This window comes from Chelonoidis abingdonii, chromosome 16 (genome assembly GCF_003597395.2).
Source record: "Chelonoidis abingdonii isolate Lonesome George chromosome 16, CheloAbing_2.0, whole genome shotgun sequence".
Taxonomy (NCBI): domain Eukaryota; kingdom Metazoa; phylum Chordata; order Testudines; family Testudinidae; genus Chelonoidis; species Chelonoidis abingdonii.
The window spans coordinates 23,158,320-23,177,258 of NC_133784.1; the positions used below are offsets into that span (position 1 = coordinate 23,158,320).

Genomic DNA, 18,939 nt, shown 5'->3' on the forward strand with positions numbered 1-18,939 from the left:
GCTGTCCAGAGCGGTCAGTGGTGCACTGTGGGATACCACCCGGAGGCCAATAACGTCGATTTGCGGCCACACTAACCCTAATCCGATATGTTTATATCCATTTTAGCGCTACTCCTCTCGTCGGGGAGGAGTACAGAAATCGATTTAAAGAGCCCTTTATATCGATATAAAGAGCGTTGTAGTGTGGACAGGTACAGCGTTAAATCGATTTATCACTGTTTAAATCGATTTAAATGCGTAGTGTAGACCAGGCCTAATTTTAACTTGTTCTTTGCCTATTTTAGCCTCTGATCCTACCCCATTTTCACTGGCGTTCACTATGTTAGAAGTCCAATCGCAAATAAACTTTTTGGAGAAAACTGAAACACAAAAAAGTTATTGTTATTGTCTCCCCCCGCCATTGAGTAACAGGCTTATCTTGTCCTTGGTATTCCGGTTGCTTGTAATGTATTTGTAGAATGTCTTCTTGTCACCCTTTATGTCTCTAGCTAGTTTAACCTCATTTCATGCCTGGGCCTTCCTAATTTTATCCCTACATGCTTGTGCTGTTTATATTGATCCTTTGTAATTTGACCTAGTTTCCACTTCTTGTAGGATTCCTTTTTGAGTTTCAGATAATTTAAGATCTCCTGGTTAAGCCAGTGTGGTCTCTTATGTGACAACTTCTCTCCGTCTGAAGCTATTAGAGGCCTTGCACAGGCTTATTTTCCAGCTGCACATCTGTCTTCCCCATTTCCGACTGCTGCTCTTGAACTCAGCAGTTTCTGATACTTCAGTTAATTGTTATAGAAACTGAATGTGTTTATTTGAAGTATCTAGATGTGCCATTCTCACACTAAACTTTTGGTGATAGCTATTTTTTGTTCTATTCTCTTGAGGAGCACCATGCCTTTGAGTGTTCTGACCAGCCAAAATAAATGTTTTAATAACTCCTGTGGATAGAGGGAATCAAACAACTGACTCAATATCAGGTCAGACTCCTTCTCTACATTCCTTAAAAGTGTTCTTGAAGATGCCCAGCTAATTGGTGGCAGACACATTTGTTTAACGATAAGAGTTAACTGATTTATTTAGGGTATTCCAATATTTCAACTTTTTTTAGTACTCTGGAGAGCCCCAAATATTAGTTGTTCTACCCCACAACTTCTTTGGAAGAATAATTTTTTCAAAATGAAACAAAAGGCAGAAAGAACTCTGAAATTTGTTTTTTTCCCAGCTTGGGACACATTTAAATGTCAAAATGTACAAGACAGTTGTGATCACAATGGCATAAAATTCTTTTAGGGAAATGTTAAATATCTCTGTCCAAGGACCCAGACATAATTTAATCAAAGCTCAAAAGAATGATTTATAAGTGCTGCGTTTTTTCAAATAAACTGTAGATGATAGCTTCCTTTTATCCTATAATTAGAATTTAAAAAAGCTTTAGTATGGAAATCTTCAGTTTTTTCTCTAACCTGTTTTCATCACTTGTTTTTGTTGTGCAGGAGTAAGATGACATCAATAAGAGTTAAGCCTCAAGGATTCCCAATGATACTAGACCTTTGCCTACAACATTTTCTTCAGCATAAGGTGTCTCAATGACTTCTCTTGATAAACACATATACTAACTGCACTACTCAGATACAAGGCACTTGATGTAGTCATTTTCTGGTAATTTTCATCCTGGTATTTCCAAAGACCACTTATGAGAAGGAAAAAAATAGAAACTATTTCCTATCATATTGAGACCTTTAGTTTTGAGGGTCATGCTTCCGTGGCCCCCTGGCCTCCCCTGAAGCCAGGGCCAGGACTGAGCTGCAGCTGGGCAGAGGGAACATGGATCAGGCAAGGGCGCTGAGGCTGGGGCCGCAGCTGAGAGTGGGTCTAGGGCCGGAGCCTCGCCAGGGGCCAAGGCTGGGGCGCAAGCAGAGCCACAGGCGGGCTTGTGGCCGGGTGTAGGTCCGCTCCCATCCCTGGGCCAGGAATGGAGACGTGGCCAGGCCTGCAGCTGGGTTTGTCTCTGCTTCCTCCCCAGCCAGGGGTTGAGGATGGGGCTGGAATGGCAGCTGAGCCCCCGTCCAGGTGCGGAGCCGCACCAAGGCTGGGGACAGGGTCAGACACAGGGCTGAGAATGGGGGATGTGGTTGGGGGTGGGGTCAGAGCAAAACTTGGGGCAGGGCAGGGTGACGCTCCTGGCCCACCCTCCATGGGGGCTGGCCCTGCCCACCACAATCCCCCAAATGCTCCTCTGCACCCCCCTAGGGGGCGTGCCCCACAATTTGGGGACCTCTGCTCTAGTGGCTACCTGTAACGTACTCTACAGTCAAACTGACCAGAAGCATGCATACTTGCAGCCATATTTAAGTATTTATATCTAACTCAGAGTGAGGAACACAAATTATTATGGTAATTCTAGCATCTCTCCAATCCACTATGATCCTTCTTAGATCACAAGGGAAAGAGTGTTTGATGATCTCAGCCAAGCACCTAAACAAACAGCTGGGCTCCTTTCAAAACTCTCATATAACATGGCACAAATCAGCATTATCACTTTTTACAGAGTAACAACTTTACCTCTGCACAAGACCTGGACTACATTAGAAAACCTTTTTAAGGCTAAGCTTTAGGACTGATCTGGAAGTTTGTACAATGACTGCCCATGCTATGTCTACTGTTAGTCAATGCTCCGAGTCACTCACTTTCCTGAGAACTACACTTCTCACATCAAAAACACTATACTTTGATATTTTGATGTATGCATCACAAAACTGCCAGTTGCTGAATTCATCTATCAAAATGCCTCATGACAAGTGTGAGAGGAGATAGTTCAGACATTTTTCCTCCAAGCTTTGTATTCTTTGAATTCACATTCTTCCACATGTGATGAAAAGCAAACAAGAGGTTGATATTGTCCTACCTGATCTGCTTGCCCTCTCGAACATCATACAAAGAAAAGAAGACATCTGTGTCCTCCCCAATAGTATTATAGGTGAAGCTCTTTAGACTGACGAAGAAGTGGTGGGGCACTGGCATACGGCAAGCCTCCCCATGACGCTGACGAATTGTATCCACCTGATATTTAAAAATCAAAAACAAGTATTATTTTCTTCACAAATAAGGGGCACATAACTCACATGGCAGAGTCATAACTCAGTTCTTCCTTCTCCCTGGAGTAGAAGTTTAGCCTCATGAATTAGGTGCTACATCAGAGACATGGCAGATGTGTTTTCAGTTTTTCTAGTTTTAACTTATATATTTGTTTTTCATTGCAGTGGTTTGGAAACATAGATAAGATGATATGTGGTGTTACCAATCTGAAATCAATTTATCTAACCATCAAACAGACTACATCAATTCTGTTTCTCAGCCAGTGCTCCTGATTCTAGAAAATACAATTCTTCTTGTTGAGTCACACCGTTAGCAGGTATTAGAATTCTGAAAAAAATGCTTCAGAAACTGCTTCTTGCTGACTTTTTATAACAGTTGTAGCTCATTAACCACCCTGGAGATGAGAGATGTGGAACTGGCTATGTGAGATTAGGGGGAAAGAGGGATTTGGGGTCTAAAATAGTTAGGTCTCTGTTAGGAAAGTCTAGGAACAATTTAGAGAGAAAGCTTAGGCTGGGGCGGGGGGTAAGCGTATCTTTTATTTTTGATATTTGAGTAACCAAAAGAGAAAAATCCCAAGAAGGATGTACATTTGGGCCTAATACCAGTTACATCATTTATACCAGTGGAAAGCATGTATAAAATACTACCATTCTAATTTGACAGTGTTTTATTTCTATTTTGCACTGGTGTAAATAAAAACACTATGTGCAGGTCAACAATCAATTTGAGCCAATTCTGTTCAGAATGAGCTGGGAATGTATTTCCGTACAGGGATAATGTTAAGATTTTAGTTTTCAAATTTGCCCTATCTTTGAAGGTACAATCTAAATGTAAAAATTCTCTAAATTTTACAATAAATCAAGGTATAACAGGGTACATTCACAACCTACAATATCTGTTAGAAGCCCCAGTCATTTAAAGCTGGAAATTTTGGGAACTACCATTCCGATTCCAGAGATTCTGTGACCAAGCAGGAACTAGGTGACAGAAAGGCTAATTAAAAGGCAGCTTTCAGGGGAAAGAGTGTGGGGATGGAAAGGAGAGAGACCTAGACAGGTAGTTGTTACTTGTGGGTGACTCCATGGCAGAAGCCCTGGTAAGAGCAGCAGCTTGAGTTGAGGAAAAGGAGGCTCAGACATAGGCTAGAGAGGGATCCAGGGGAAGGATGAATGGTGCTTTGAGATCTTTGAATGAAAGGCTCTATATAAGTATCAGTCAGTCAGCAATTTGCATTATTTCTTTACATTCAGATACATTATCACAGACTTCAAAGAAAAAAAAGACATAATGCTAGGGTTTTGTAGCCATCTTACCTGTGTTGTGCTTTGCTGGACACTGTGCCTACTTGATAAGTGCTGTGGAGGAAAAAAGAATAAAAATAGAAATTATTTATTATATGAGAAATATTTGTATTCACTTTATACAGCATTGGACCACTATTTTTAAAAAGTAATTTTCAACCCTAAAATTCTCCTGCCTGTACTCTCTTCTCTCTATGTATTCCTCTAATTGTTACTGTGTCCTTTATCATAAATATACCAGATATTTCTGAGATCAGAACAAACTGATTTTTCAATTTATTTTCATGATTCAGAATTATTTTCTTTCATTTGTGTTATTCATTAAGACATACACCGATACCACTAGCTTTTCTGACAACCTTTTTACACTTAACTGAGATAATTTAGGGGTGGTGTTGCCTTAACTTTGAATGTAAAAGGCTCTTACAGACCTGATAGCATTTAAAATTATCTTTGTATTTCATTTGATACTTTCCATGTTCAAATTTTGCACAGATCTGGATTGTGTGATACAAAATGAAATGCCAGTAAACATCTGAAGACATTTTCACTGATCTCAAATAGTCAACACCTGTACAAAAACATTTGTAGTAAGAGCAACATCTCTGAAATTGTAACTCAGAGGATGATCCTGTTTTTCATGCTAAAGGGTAACATTATAATCAGAAAATGGACTGCAAGTCTCTAATTGTCCTTGTTTAATCTCCAGAGGAGAGATTTAAATATTAATCGAAATCTAAATAGATGTTTGAGAGTTTTGTTTTTTTAATGTCTTGTTTATGATTTTGCCATGCCTCGTTATGTACATTCATTTAAACTATAGTATTTAAAAAATGAAATATCTTGTCAACATGATCAACAGAATAGCTTATGTCCTTCCCCCCTCTTAATACCCTACCCCTTTCAGACATGTCTAAGACCTTGTTCTGACAAACCCGAACACACTACCTAGCAAAACCTGCATGATTTGTTGTCAAAATGGCAGCAGTTGCAGGAACAGAAATTCAACAAACCAAGAGCTTCAGCAACAGCATCTCCTAACCACAGCATTCTTATGAGTCTTGCAGTCAGAAAAAATGAATAAAAACAGAGGAAAAAGGCCATTTTATTTATGGAATTGAAAGATAATCTATACAAAAGAATAAGCTTTACAAGGGACTGAAATTAAATAATACAATTAGAGGTCAATTAATTTGCATTTTAACAGTAGTGGGCCACTGTACTGATGATCTGATAGGACACAGCAATGACCTCAAAAAAGTGGAAATGAGTAAGCCACTGCTGCATGACTCAGATGCACTAAGAGGCACAAGAGGTTAAATCCATAAAGAGATTTAGGCACCTAAGTGTCTGCTGGTAAAGTCTCCTTAAACCTGCCACTGGGCATGTGCACAGCATCTCAGTCCTGTGTCTAGCTGGGATCCTCAAATTAGGCATTCTCTCTCCTATCTTGCTTGCAGGGCCTGATCTGGCAGGCATTCTCAGAGGTCACCTAACAGATCAGATCCCACACAAAACTTATCTAGAGGAGGAAGTGGTGATGGTGATGTTGCTTCCACCTTATAACATTTTGCCCAATGGTTAGAGCACTTCCCATGGACATGGGAGACTTGGCCTCAACCGCCCCCCCCCCCGCCCCGCCCGGATAGTCTAGGCTGGGTCTCTCTCCAACTTTCCTGTAGAAGCCACTTTACTTTGTATACATAATTAAATATTTATTGGGTCAGAGAAAGAGCCAGAATGATTCTCTAACCCAGTGGCTAGGGCATTCACCCAGTACGTGAGAGACCTAAGTTTGAGTCCCTCTTCCAATCCTGTCTCACCTTCTTTTTGCAAGAAAGGACTTAGGTGCCTAGCTCCAGACGAAGGTTCATGGCTGTGAATCTCAAACAAAAATAGGCATTTCCCTCAGACCCAGACTTAGGCACGTAACTTCCTTTGAGGGGCAGGGTTTAGGTCATACCAGGGCTTAAATCTTCAGCATTTCATATTAGTTTAGACAGTTCCCCACTCAACTTGCTGGCATTTGTGGATCCCATTGTTAGGTACTTAAATCTCCGCAGGAGTTATACAGGGTACCTGGTTCAGTGTTATAAATTCCATTAGATGACAAGGTGTCTAAAATTTAGGCACTGCAATGCTTAGACTAAGTCCTATTTTAGGATCTAGTCCAAGGCCTTTTGTCTTCTTTAACCACAAGAGAATTGCAGCAATAGCCTACTAATGCACACCCATTCCTATTTCTGACTCATCATAGCTTAATACTACATTATAATGACTAACAGGACTGTTAGAGTATGGCTTATTAATCTTATACTTCATTATTTTTGAACACTCTTCCTAAAGTTTTGTGGGTTTTTTTATGCAATGTAACCATCAACCGTGAAAAATAATCGTTTCAATCCTCATGTTGAATATATTTATTGTTTATTTTTCTAACCCACTCTCTCTTTTAAAAAGTTGTTCCCTGAACTGTTTGCATCCTCTTCCCCTCCTCCCACTCCATCCCTATCCCCAGAAGTAGGGAACAGGTGTTTTCAGTGAGCTTCTATGATGAGGTCTCAATGTGCCTATAGTTTGGTGTACGACTATGGATTCATCAAAAAAGCCCAAACAGCATATTACATTTGCATTTGAACTAACACTATTCCTACAGATAAACTAAAAATATTTTGTACTCAGCTGTGAAGACAGTCTCTCCCCTCCATTACCGTCACAGATCACCATAGTACACAGATGACATGCAAAAAATGGCATGAAATGGAAGATGGTTAGAATTTGGCACAGGATATCTGAGTCTCACTTCTATAAAACATTTTTAATCTTAGCTTGTGGCTGTGATGGAGGCAAAGATGAGTTTTTTCCCTTCCCTCAGGGCATCTACAAAGCCCCAATCAGTAGTGTTCTAGGTGATGAGCATACACACTGTGTCTACTTGCATGCAAAGGCAAAATGCTTCAAATTGTGGGGAATTTTTAGAGTACACATGCTATTTTCATTTTCATTATATATTTACAAATATTTTTTTAGAAAGCTTAGAGAGGTTTCCAGTTCTGTATAACAGCTGTATAAAAGCTGCCATGCTCAACTCTGTTTGAGATCCCTGAGTATCTTGTTGTTTTGAAATCAAAAGCTAAGTTCCTTGCAAGTCTATTTCTAGTTTCTCTCCACTTCAAAACTTCCTTCAAAACTAGTGTATTTGTAAGAAATCCTGATATATTACTTATCTTAACTTAAAAATAAAAAGTTCAATTTAAAGACAAACAGCTGAGGCCTGGAAGAAACATGATCAGTAGCTCTGTCTTCTGCCCATCTACAGTACTCACCTTGTAGGCATTTCAGAATGATGCATAAATAAACGTTCAATTAATCAAAACGAAGGCTAAACAAATGTTTAGAAGCTAGATTTAAACCCTTCTAAAGATCTGCAGATATCTCCAGTGTCCCACTGTTACTGCTGTGCTGCTGGGCCTATACCACTGACCAATGTAGATTAAATCCAGAAGCAATTCCAATGGTAAGATGATTTACAGAAAGCTCCATGGAACAGTTTCACAACTCAGAATACATTTCCCCACAATGTTATATAGGTTAAAAACAATGTATATACCAACAAATACTATTAGCTTATACCATTACAAAAAAATGCAAGTTTTCGTATGGAAAGGGTAATTTGTTTTTCTTAGAAAACAACATTAATTTTAGGCAAATTTTATTCATGTTAAGCCACATTGTTCAGCTTCACAATCAGTAACCTGATTCACAAGGCCTAAGACAAAATGATTCTGACAAGAGAGGAGATGAAAAAGAAAAGTTATTTACCTGTACAATAACTGGAGTTTATCTTAGATGTGTGGTTCCCTATCTGTAGTCTATTAGAAGAGTGCATATACTCTATGTGCCCAAGACTGGAAGATCTCTTCTAGCAGACTCCATTGGTCCACAGCTGCACTCTTCTCCTTCTTGAGTGCTGAACTGAGGGCATAAGTGGCAGTGTGGACTGACAGTCTCTCTCGTTCCCTTTCTACTGTGAATAGCCATAGGCCAAGGCTCTGCAGTAGAAGGGAAGGAAGGTGGATAGTGGAATACAGATAGGGACCACGTATCTCAAAGAACTCCAATTATTATCCAAGGTAAGTAACCTTTCTTCTTCGAGTGATGGTCCTTATGTGTATCAACTCAAGGTGATTAACGAACAGTATTCATTGAGGAGGGCAGGTTGGTCTGCATCTGCTCTACCACCAGTTGGAGGACTGCTCAGCTGAAGGGTGCATCTACTGTAGAAGATCATACAAGAGCATAATGGTTCACAAAGGTGTGAATAGAGCTGCTCTACAGATCTCCAGAAGAGGGCTATCTTGAAGTGAAGCAACAGTTGCAGCCTGGGTTCTGGGGAAGTGGGCTTTTGTGTGGGAGATGGGCTGCCATTAACTCATAACAAAAGATGGTGCAACCCAAAATACATTTGGAAAGTCTCTGTGAAAAGATTGCTTGCCCTCTCATATGTACCATAAAATAGACAACAGTTTAGGAGATTTCCTGAAGGGTTTTGTCTTCTGTAAATAGAATGACAAGGGTCATCATGCATCCAGGGAGAGTAGTTTCTTGTCCTCTCTGGTGGCATGTAGTTTCGGATAGAAGATAGGTAAATGGATGACCTGCTTTAGATAAAATTACTATGTGGATGAATTTGGGGGGTAACCTCAGGGAAATTTTGTCCTTATGGAAGACAGTATAAGCTGGTACAGCCACAAAAGCTCCCAGTTCATCTACTCTTCTGGCTCAGGTGATTGCTATCAGCAAAGCAACCTTCACAGATAGATGAAAGAAGAAACATGAGGCTTGAGTGAAATGGAGCTTTTATTAACGCTTTACAGGTCTTGGTGGACATAGCATATCAGGGTAGGGTTCAGTCCCTTCAGGGGACTGATTCTATCCCTTCAGAAGCAGTATTGTAGTAGGATGGGCAAAGCCTGAATGGCTGTCCACCAGAGGGTGAAAGGCACTAATAGTTTCCAAAAATACTCACAAGGAGCTGAGAGAAAGTCCTGACACTTTTAGAAAGAAGAGGTAATCCAGAATAGTAGGGATATCAGCATCTTCTGGGGGGTGATATTGGACAACAATGGCACCACCCAGAAAATCTTTTCCATTTTGCTATGTAATATTTCCTTGTGGAATCTTTTCTACTACTGCTAAGGATGGATTGTACTGCCTCTAACCATGACTTTTCTAGGTCTGTCATCCATCCAAATATCATGCTGCTATATGGAAGGATGCCAAGGTCTGGTCTACACATCCACATCCCTGATTACCATAGCCATGTTGACATAATCCCTAGGCACAGCTAGGTTAATGGAAAAATGCTTCCAGCAAACTAGCTAATGTCACTCTGCTGCTGTAGACTGCATCTATGTAATGGAGTTACGCAGCATAGCTACATTGCCGTAACTATGCCACTATAGTCCCTGAAGATTAGACATGGCCTGAGTTGGAGTGTTTCATCTTGCCTTTGTCCTAAGCCAGTAGGTCGGAGAGGAGCTGAATATGGATGCACAAGCACAAGGATTCAGGAACCAGAACTGCCTGGGCCACCCCTAGTTGCAATCTGGATCACCAGCGCTCTGTCTATTTTGATCTTCCTCACAAGCTTGAGTAAAGGTGGGATGGGTGAAAAAGGATACATCCGTTGCCCTGACTACTGAACTAGAAACGTGTCCAATCTGGAGTCATGGCCTGGAGCTACTCTGGAGCAGTATGCTGGATATTTCTTGTTCTCTTGAGATGCAAAGAGATCCCCAAATGGGAATCTCCACTGATTAAGCTGCTCTCTGTATCACCAAGTTGTGTAGTTCCCATTAGTGGTGTCTGGAGAAATATCTGCTGAAAGGTGCATGGCTAAAACACGGTTACTCACCTTTTGTAACTGTTGTTCTTCGAGATGTGTTGTTCATGTCCATTCCAAGCAGGTGTGTGCATGCCACATGCACGCCAGCTGGAAGATTTTCCTCTAGCAGCATCCGTAGGGTCGGCCTTGGCGCCCCCTGGCGTGGCGCCTCCATGGCGCCCTATATAGGGGCCCACTGTCCCTCCACCCCCTCAGTTCCTTCTTGCCGGCACTCTGACAGAGGGGCAGGAGGGTGGGTATTGGAATGGACACAAACAACACATCTCGAAGAACAACAGTTCAAAAAGGTGAGTGACCGTTTTTTCTTCTTCGAGTGATTGTTCATGTCCATTCCAAACAGGTGACTCACAAGCCTGAAGCTAGGTGGTGGGATCGGAGTTCACTGCAGACTGAAGCACTGCGTGGCCAAAGGCTGCATCATCTCTGGCCTGGTGCGTGATGGCATAGTGCGACGTAAATATGTGGACTGAAGACCACGTGGCAGCTCTGCATATTTCCTGTGTCGGGATCTGAGCCAGGAATGCCGTGAAGGAGGCCTATGCCCTTGTTGAGTGGGCCATGATCGACAGGGCAGGCACCTTAGCCTGATTGTAGCATTCGCAGATTCAGGCCGTGATCCAGAAGGAGATATGCTGTCATGAGACTGGGAGTCCCCTCATCCTGTCGGCCACAGCAACAAAGAGCTGGGTTGATTTCCTGAATGGGTTTGGTCCTTTCAATATAGAATGCTACGGCCCTGCGGACGTCCAGGGAATGCAGTCTGCGCTCTGTGCCGGAGGAGTGTGGCTTTGGATAGAACACAGGGAGAAAAATGTCTTGACCCACGTGAATTGGGAGACTACCTTCGGAAGGAACGCCGGATGTGACCTAAGTTGGAACTTATCTTTATGAAAGACAATGTACGGGGGCTCGGATGTCAGCGTCCTGAGCTCCGAGACCCTCCTGGCCGAGGTGATAGCCACGAGGAATGCGACCTTATATGAGCGATATAGCAGAAAGCACGAAGCCAGAGACACGAAGGGGGGCCTTGTGAGGGCAGAAAGAACCAAATTGAGGTCCCAGGCCAGGGCTGCTTATCGAATATGTGGAAACAGTCTGTCCCGGCCCTTGAGGAAGCAACCAACCAGTGGGTTCGCGAAAACCGAAGCACCTTGCTCTCCTGGATGGAAAGCTGAGATGGCCGCCAAGTGGACCCGAATGGAAAAGATGGAAGGTCCTAGCTGTCTCAGATGAAGAAAATAATCCAGGATAAGAGGGATCAGGGTGAGCAAAGGAGACTGTCCCCGCTGTTCGGCCCAGATGGAGAAGCGTTTCCACTTAGTCATGTAAGTGGCCCTGGTAGAGGGTTTTTCTGCTACCAAGTAGGACTTGCCTGACCTGTTGAGAGCATTGCATCTCCACAGGGTTCAGCCATGGAGCATCCAGGCTGTGAGGGGGAGTGACTCCAGATTCGGGTGTCGGAGGTGGCCCCGATCCTGTGTGATCAAGTCTGGGAGCAGGGGCAGAGTGAAGGGCGCTCGAGTAGACATATGCAGGAGTGACGTGTACCAGTGTTGGCACGGCCAAGCCAGAGCTATCAGGATGACACGAGCACGATCCCTGCGGATCTTGAGGAGTACCCTGTGGACCATGGGAACCAAGGGAAAGGCGTACGGAAACCCTCTTCCCAGGAGAGGAGGAAGGCATCCGTCAAAGACCCAGGACTGCAGCCCATGAGGGAGCAGAAACGTTGACACTTCTTGTTTTCTCTTGAGGCAAACAGGTCTACCTGGGGATAGCCCCAGAGACAGAAAATTGAGCATACTACATCTCAGTGAAGGGACCACTCGTGACCCTGGAATGAGCAGCTGAGAGCGTCCACCAGTCCGTTCTGCTCTTCTGGAAAGTAGGATTCTGTTAGGCAAATTGTGTTCCGAACGCAAAAGTCCCATAACGCGAGGGCTTCCCAGCACAGAGGAGAGGAGCATGCACCCCCGTTTTTTGATATAGAACATCCCCAATGTACTGTCCGTGAGGACTGAAACACATCTGCGTGCCACGTGAGATTTGAAGGTTAGGAATGCTAGACGCACTGCTCGCAGCTCCCTGACGTTGATGTGCAAGGAGAGGTCCTCTGGTGACCACAGGCCTTGGGTCCTGAGGTTCCCCAGATGCACGCCCCACCCCAGATCCGATGCGTCTGTTACCAAGGATAGGGAGGGCTGGGGCCTGGCGAAAGGTACCCCCGCGCACACCTCCTGCGGGTCAAGCCACCACTGGAGGGAATCGAGCACCGTTCGGGGGAGCGTCACCACAGAGTCTAGGGCGTCCCTGGCTGGCCGGTACACAGTTGCCAACCAGGACTGAAGAGGGCACAGCCTGAGCCTGGCGTGGCTCACCACATAGGTGCATGCTGCCATGTGACCCAGTCACTTGAGGCAGTTTCTTGCTGTGGTGATCAGGACACGTTGGAGACCGAGAATGACCTTGGACATGGACCGGAAGCTGGACTCCAGTAGGTCCGTCCTGGTGTGTGTTGAGTCCAGAACTGCCCCTATAAATTTTATCATTTGAGTGGGAGACAGGGTGGACTTGGCTTCATTCAGCAGGAGGCCGATCTCGAGGAAGGTTTGTCTGATGAAAACCAGCTGAGCCTCTACCTGTGCCTTAGCATGGCCCTTGATGAGCCAATCGTCCAGGTAGGGGACGATCCTCTGCTTGCTCAGGAAGGCTGCCACAACTACTATGCACTTTGTGAAAACCCTCAGGGCTGCTGAGATGTCCAAAAGGCAGCACTATGAACTGAAGACGAGCGTTGCCCACAAAGAATCTGAGGTAACACCTGTGCAGGGGGATTATGACAATATGAAAATATGCATCTGTCAAGTCTAGGGTGGCATACCAGTCCCCTGGATCCATGGAGGGAATGATAGAGGACAGGGAGATCATTCAGAACTTGAGCTTCTTTACAAACTTGTTCAGACACCACAAGTCCAGAATAGGTCTGAGGTCCCCTTTCACCTTTGGTATTAGGAAATAATAGGGAGTAGAAGCCCCTGCCCCCGAGTTCCTGAGGAACTTCCTCCATTGCCCCTGCTGTGAGGAAGGACTGTACTTCCTGAGTTAGAAGTTGCTCGTGAGAAGGGTCCCTGAAGAGGGACGGGGAGGGGGGCTGGTGGACCGGGAGGGAGGAGAACTGGATAGAATATCCCCTCTCTACCATGCGAAGCACCCAACTGTCCAATGTGATTCGGGACCAGGCACGGTAAAAAGGGGACAGACGTGACCCAAAGGTAGGGTTGGGAGGATCCAGAGCCCTGACTGGTAGGTCATCCCTGACCGTACCATCAAACTGGGGGCCTAGGCCCCGATGGTGGTCTTGTCTGGTCGGATAACTGGCCGGCGGGCTGATGTTGGTGCCGCCTTCTGCCATTCCTGCCTCGCCTGCGCCCTGCGTCCGAGCGGTTCTGAGGCTGGTAAGGACGTGGGGCTGGTTGCGGTCTGAATTGCCTGTGCTGGGTTACTGGGGTGTGCAAGCTCAGGGAGTGAAGGGTAGCCCTCGAATCCTTCAGGCTGTGTAACCTCTTGTCTGTCTTTTCGGAGAAGAGCATGGGTCCCTCGAAGGGGAGGTCCTGGATGGTCTGTTGAACCTCATGAGGAAGGCCGGAGACCTGAAGCCAGGCTCCCTACCTCATGACCAAGCCAGCTGCCAGTGCGCAGGAGGCTGCATCTGCTGCATCTAAGGCTGCCTGGAGGGATGCTCGGGAGATCAACTTCCCCTCCTCAACCAAGACCGAAAACTCTGTTCACGAATCCTGGGGAAGAAGTTCAGCAAACTTAGACAATGGCGAGCATGTATTGTGTCCATACCAGCTCACTATAGCCTGTTGGTTGGCTATACGTCACTGCAGCCCCCCTGCTGAATACATCTTTTTGCCAAACAGGTCCAACTTTTTGGCCTCTCTGTTGTTAGGTGTCGACTCTTAGAACCCCTGACACTCCCTTTGGTTGGCCGCATCCACTGCTAAAGAGTCTGGGGGAGGGTGGGCATACAGGTGCTCGTGGCCCTTGGAGGGCACGAAGTAGCGCCTCTCTGTCTTTTTGGCTGTAGGGGCCAATGAAGCCGGCGTCTGCCACAAAGTACGGTACATGTCAGCTTGATCAATGGTAAGGCCATCCTGGATGGGTCCGAGGGGGCCAGGATGTCCACTAGCGGGTCCACATGCACCTCAATCTCCTCTGCTTGGATAGCCAGGCTCTGGGCTGCCCTCTTGAGTAGCTGCTGGAGCATCCAGTTGTCCTCTAGGGCCGGTGCCATTGCAGTACCCGCGACCTCCAGAGATGAAGAGGAGATCATCTGCAGCGGACCTTCCTCTGCATCGTCCATCTCTTCAGGGGCTTGCAGCACACAGTATAGTGGTTGCGTGGCCGGTGCAAATTCGAGATGCGGCACGGCAGCTGGTACCGGGGTCGACACGGAAAAACAAGGCGTGCCGGAACCATGGCCCTCGCCGGTGCCTGTGAATAGCTAGGGGGTGCTGGACTTTGTTGCAGCACACCCCTGCCGGATGGAGATGCCAGTGGTAGAGGTATTTGTGCCGGAGTTACCGACGTCGAGGAGATTGAGGCAGACCTGGAGCAAAGTCCGAATGCCTGTCCCACGGACTGATGGTAGGCCCAGGGAGTCCAGAACGGCCACTGGGAGGACGGTTGCCACTGCTGCTGCCACTGTGGCGGGTAAGGTTCATGGCTTACCTGCGAAGCCGACTTCCTGCTCCTCGACCTACTGGAGTGGTAGGACTCCGCCTCCGAGGTCTCTGAATAGGAGGACCTAGGGGGAACAGTACCCACTGTTGCCGTGGAGCGGTGCCCCGGGGCCAGAGAACGCTCTCTTAGCACTGGAGCCCATGGGGTGGCGCGGGGCGGGGACCGAGCTAACATCATGACTGGCTTGCCCTGTGATTCTATTGGGGGACAGGCCATGGGCAGCAGCTCCTTGTGCTGGTGTGGAGAGATCGGCACCGGGAGGCTCAACAAGTCAGAGGCTGCCTCGAACGCTTCAGGTGTCGATAGAAGACGCACATCCTCGCTGAGGTCCAGGGACCTGGGCCGGTCTGGACTCGACCACCCCCTCTCTGGTGCAGGAGTCGACGGAGCAACAGGAAGATGAGTCTGTGGCCTGGCTTGTCCACTTGCACTCATGGACGGAGTCGGCCTTTTAAGGTCCTGGTGGGGTGATCGTTCCCTCACCAGCTTCTTCTTTTTAGTGGGTACCAGAGAAGGTGAATGGTGCCTCACGGAGGACAATTTTTTGTGTCCCGACTCCCTCTGGTGCTGGGATTTGGAGGCTTTGGCCTGGGCCCCATGTCTTGATAACGGTGCCGCGGCGCTGCACACCGAAGATGAGGTGCTGGGCGCCAGATTGGCCGGCTCGGGGTTGAATGGTGGCTGCAAGGCCACCTCCATCAGGAGCACTTTGAGTCTCTGCTCTCTGTCCTTAAGAGTTCTGGGACGGAAGCCCCTGCAGATATTGCACCAGTCTTTTTGGTGGCTCCCTCTGAAAATGGTGGCAGGAAAAGCGCAGGTCATTCTTTGGCATAAACTTCCCGCAGTCCCTGCAGAGTTTAAACCCCGGGGACCCGGGCATGCCCCAGCAGGGCGATGAATACGTTGGGGGAACCCCCCACAACAATCATCAACTATGTACAACTAACTCTAAGCTAAAACTAAACTATATACACGGACAACGGGACACTGCTAATCTCGCTGTAAGAGTGAGTAAGGTTCCAACTAGCTGCCACCGGCGGTAAGAAGGAACTAAGGGGGTGGAGGGTCGGCGGGCCCCTATATAGGGTGCCATGGAGGTGCCACTCCAGGGGGCGCCAAGGTCGACCCTACGGACGCTGCTAGGGGAAAATATTCCAGCTGGCATGCACGTGGCACGCATACACCTTCACTCAAAGAAGAACAGGGTGATCTGGTGGTGAATGAACCAGTTCCAGAGATTGACTATTTCTATGAAAAGAGAGGTTGACCTTTGCTCTCCCTTGTTAGCTCATATAGTAAACTGTTGTCATGCTGTCTGATATGACTTGAACATGCAAAGTCTGGATAAATGGTAGGAATTGTTTACAGGCTCTGTGTACTGCATGACGTTCCAGAAGGTTTATGTGCAATTGGGATTTTTGGTGAGTCCAGATATCCTGCACTACGTGTTAATTCAGAATGGCTCCAACCCTAGTAGGGTGGCATCTGTAATCAGTCTTTCTGTGGGTAGTGGATGGATGAAATACCATCTTCCTGTTCTCGCACCAGGAGAGAGAAGCCAGAACTCTGTGGGAGAGCGGCATCAGTTTGCGCAGACTGTGCTTGCTTAAATGTTCCGTAATCAAGCCTATAGACATAGATGGCAAACTCTCACAAAAGGTGTCACATAGGTACACTTGGCCATGTGACCTAAGAGGAGCAGCCATGATCAAACTGTCATCTGGGGGCTCAGCTGTAGCTGAGTGATGAGATCCCTCAAAACTTGGACTATATCATCAAGTAGGTATGCTTTGGCATTCATTGAGTCTAGGGTCATCCCAATATAGTCTGTAGTCTGTGAGGGAACTAAAATGGACTTTTCGACATTTACTTGAAGCCCTTAGAAGAGTTAGAGATTGAGGATGGACAGGGTTGTTGCCCATTCTTCTTGATATGAATTCCCCCATGAACAATCAGTCATTGAAGAAGGGGAACACTGACAAGCCATGACAGTACCAATAGTACGTTCATATATAATCTCACTACCACTGAGAGGCCTAAGAGGAGGACTCTCTGTTGATAATGATCGAGGCCCATGGTGAATCAGAGGAATCTTCTGCATGCAGGGTGGATATTTATGTGGAAATAAATGTCCTTTAAACTGAGAGCTGTGAACTAATTGTTCTTGTCCAGTGAAGGGATTCCAAAAGCTAGGGTGATTATTCTGAACTGCAGATTGTAGATAAAGATATTCAGCTGTTTGAGATCTGGTATAGGCCTCCAGTCTCCTTTCTTCTTGGAGATGAGGAAATATCTTGAATAAAATCCTTTTTGTCTGTACTGAGAAGTTACTGGCTTTAAATCTCCCAAATCGAATAGGGAGTCTAATTCCTTGTCTGAGCAACCTCTCATGAGAAGAGTTTCTGAAGAGGGATGGGAAAGTGTTTTCTCGGAGTCGTGGGAAGGGAGAGGAATTATACTGTATAACTAAAGGTAATTATCTCCAGAACCAATCTGTCTGATATTATTAGGTGCCAAGCCTGGGAAAAATGAGTTAGGCAGCCACCAAATGGGGTGCAGGAGTCCTGACAAGTAAATATGGCAAGGGAACTGATTCACAGCTTTTGAAAGTCCCATTGAATAAATTTCTTGGTGGGAGGCTGGAAGGAGAAGGAAGGTGGAAAATTATGCTTATTATGCCACATTCTCTTGCATTTCTTAGGTGGTTCATAAGCCCTCTGGTGGTAGAACAGGTCAGGGGCTAGGCTGTGGTCTGTAAGGTTCAGTCCTGGGTTATATCCTCCGTGGTGCGGGGGTATAGGTACTTAGTAAGCCAAGGGTTGCTCTTGAGTTGTGGAGGGAATGTCATGACTTATCTGCCTTCTCACTAAATAGATTATTTCCTTGAAAGGCAAATCCTCCATGATGGATTGGCTTTCTTTGGGAAATCTGGAGGATTGTGCCAAAAAGCCCGTCTCATGACTATGGAAATTGCCATTGAGTGGGATACTGTATTTGCTGCATCTCTTACTGCCTGAGGGCCAATCTAGTCAACAATTTACCTTCATCAATAACTGCTTGGAAATGAGGTCTATCTTCTTGGTGGAGTTTGTTGGTGAATTCTGAGAATGTACTGCAATCAATAAAATCATGTTTCAACATTAAAGCTTGGTAGTTTGCTATGCAGAATTGTAAGCTTGCCAAAGTCAAGTTCTTTCTAAAAAATGGTCTAAACATTTGGCTTCCTTATAAGAAGGTGTAGAGCTAGTGTGGTTTTGCTTGTTCACTTCACTGATAGCTTGCACCATGAAAGAGTTCAGAGGACAGCGTTAGAATAAGTATCCTTCTCCCTTAGAAGGCAGAAAGTGTTTCTTCTCTGTTCTCTTTGAAGTGGGAGCACAATTGCATGGAGTATGCCAGACCATCTTTAATTGTCAGACCTCATTAATTGTCCCCTTTCTGGGACTTGTCAAGGTTGCTTTCCCCACTCTGAAGTTATGGGTACAAATGTGGGGACCTGCATGGACACTTCTAAGCTTAATTACTAGCTTAGATCTGGGATACACTGCCACCACCCAGAATTCCAGTGTCTGGGGCACTCTCTGTTCCCCCAAAACTTTGTCCCCTCCCTGGGTTGCCTTGAGGGACTTCACCAATTCCCTGGTGAACACAGATCCAAACCCCTTGGATCTTAGAACAAGAAAAAATTTACCATCCCCCTCCTTTCCCCCCACCAATCCCTGGTGAGTCCAGATCCAATCCCCTTGGATCTTAAAACAAGGAAAAATCAATCAGGTTCTTAAAAAGAAAGCTTTTAATTAAAGAAAGAAAAGGTAAAAATTATCTCTGTAAAATCAGGATGGAAAATCCTGCAGCAAGGGAGATTTAGGTTGGACATTAGGAAAAAGTTCC

The 18,939-nt window shown here is 45.7% G+C and overlaps 1 protein-coding gene across 10 annotated transcripts in view; it reads right to left on the reverse strand.

Annotated features, from left to right (window-relative positions):
• Positions 1 to 18,939, reverse strand: part of DOCK3 (dedicator of cytokinesis 3) — a 605,476-nt gene that overhangs the window by 315,963 nt on the left and 270,574 nt on the right. For all 10 annotated transcript variants that reach the window (XM_032805794.2, XM_032805793.2, XM_032805795.2 and 7 more), the window contains 2 exons: positions 4,407 to 4,448; positions 2,900 to 3,054 (listed from right to left, as the gene is read on the reverse strand). In XM_032805794.2, the coding sequence (XP_032661685.1) occupies positions 2,900 to 3,054; positions 4,407 to 4,448 (197 nt within the window). The remainder of the gene's footprint in view (positions 1 to 2,899; positions 3,055 to 4,406; positions 4,449 to 18,939) is intronic.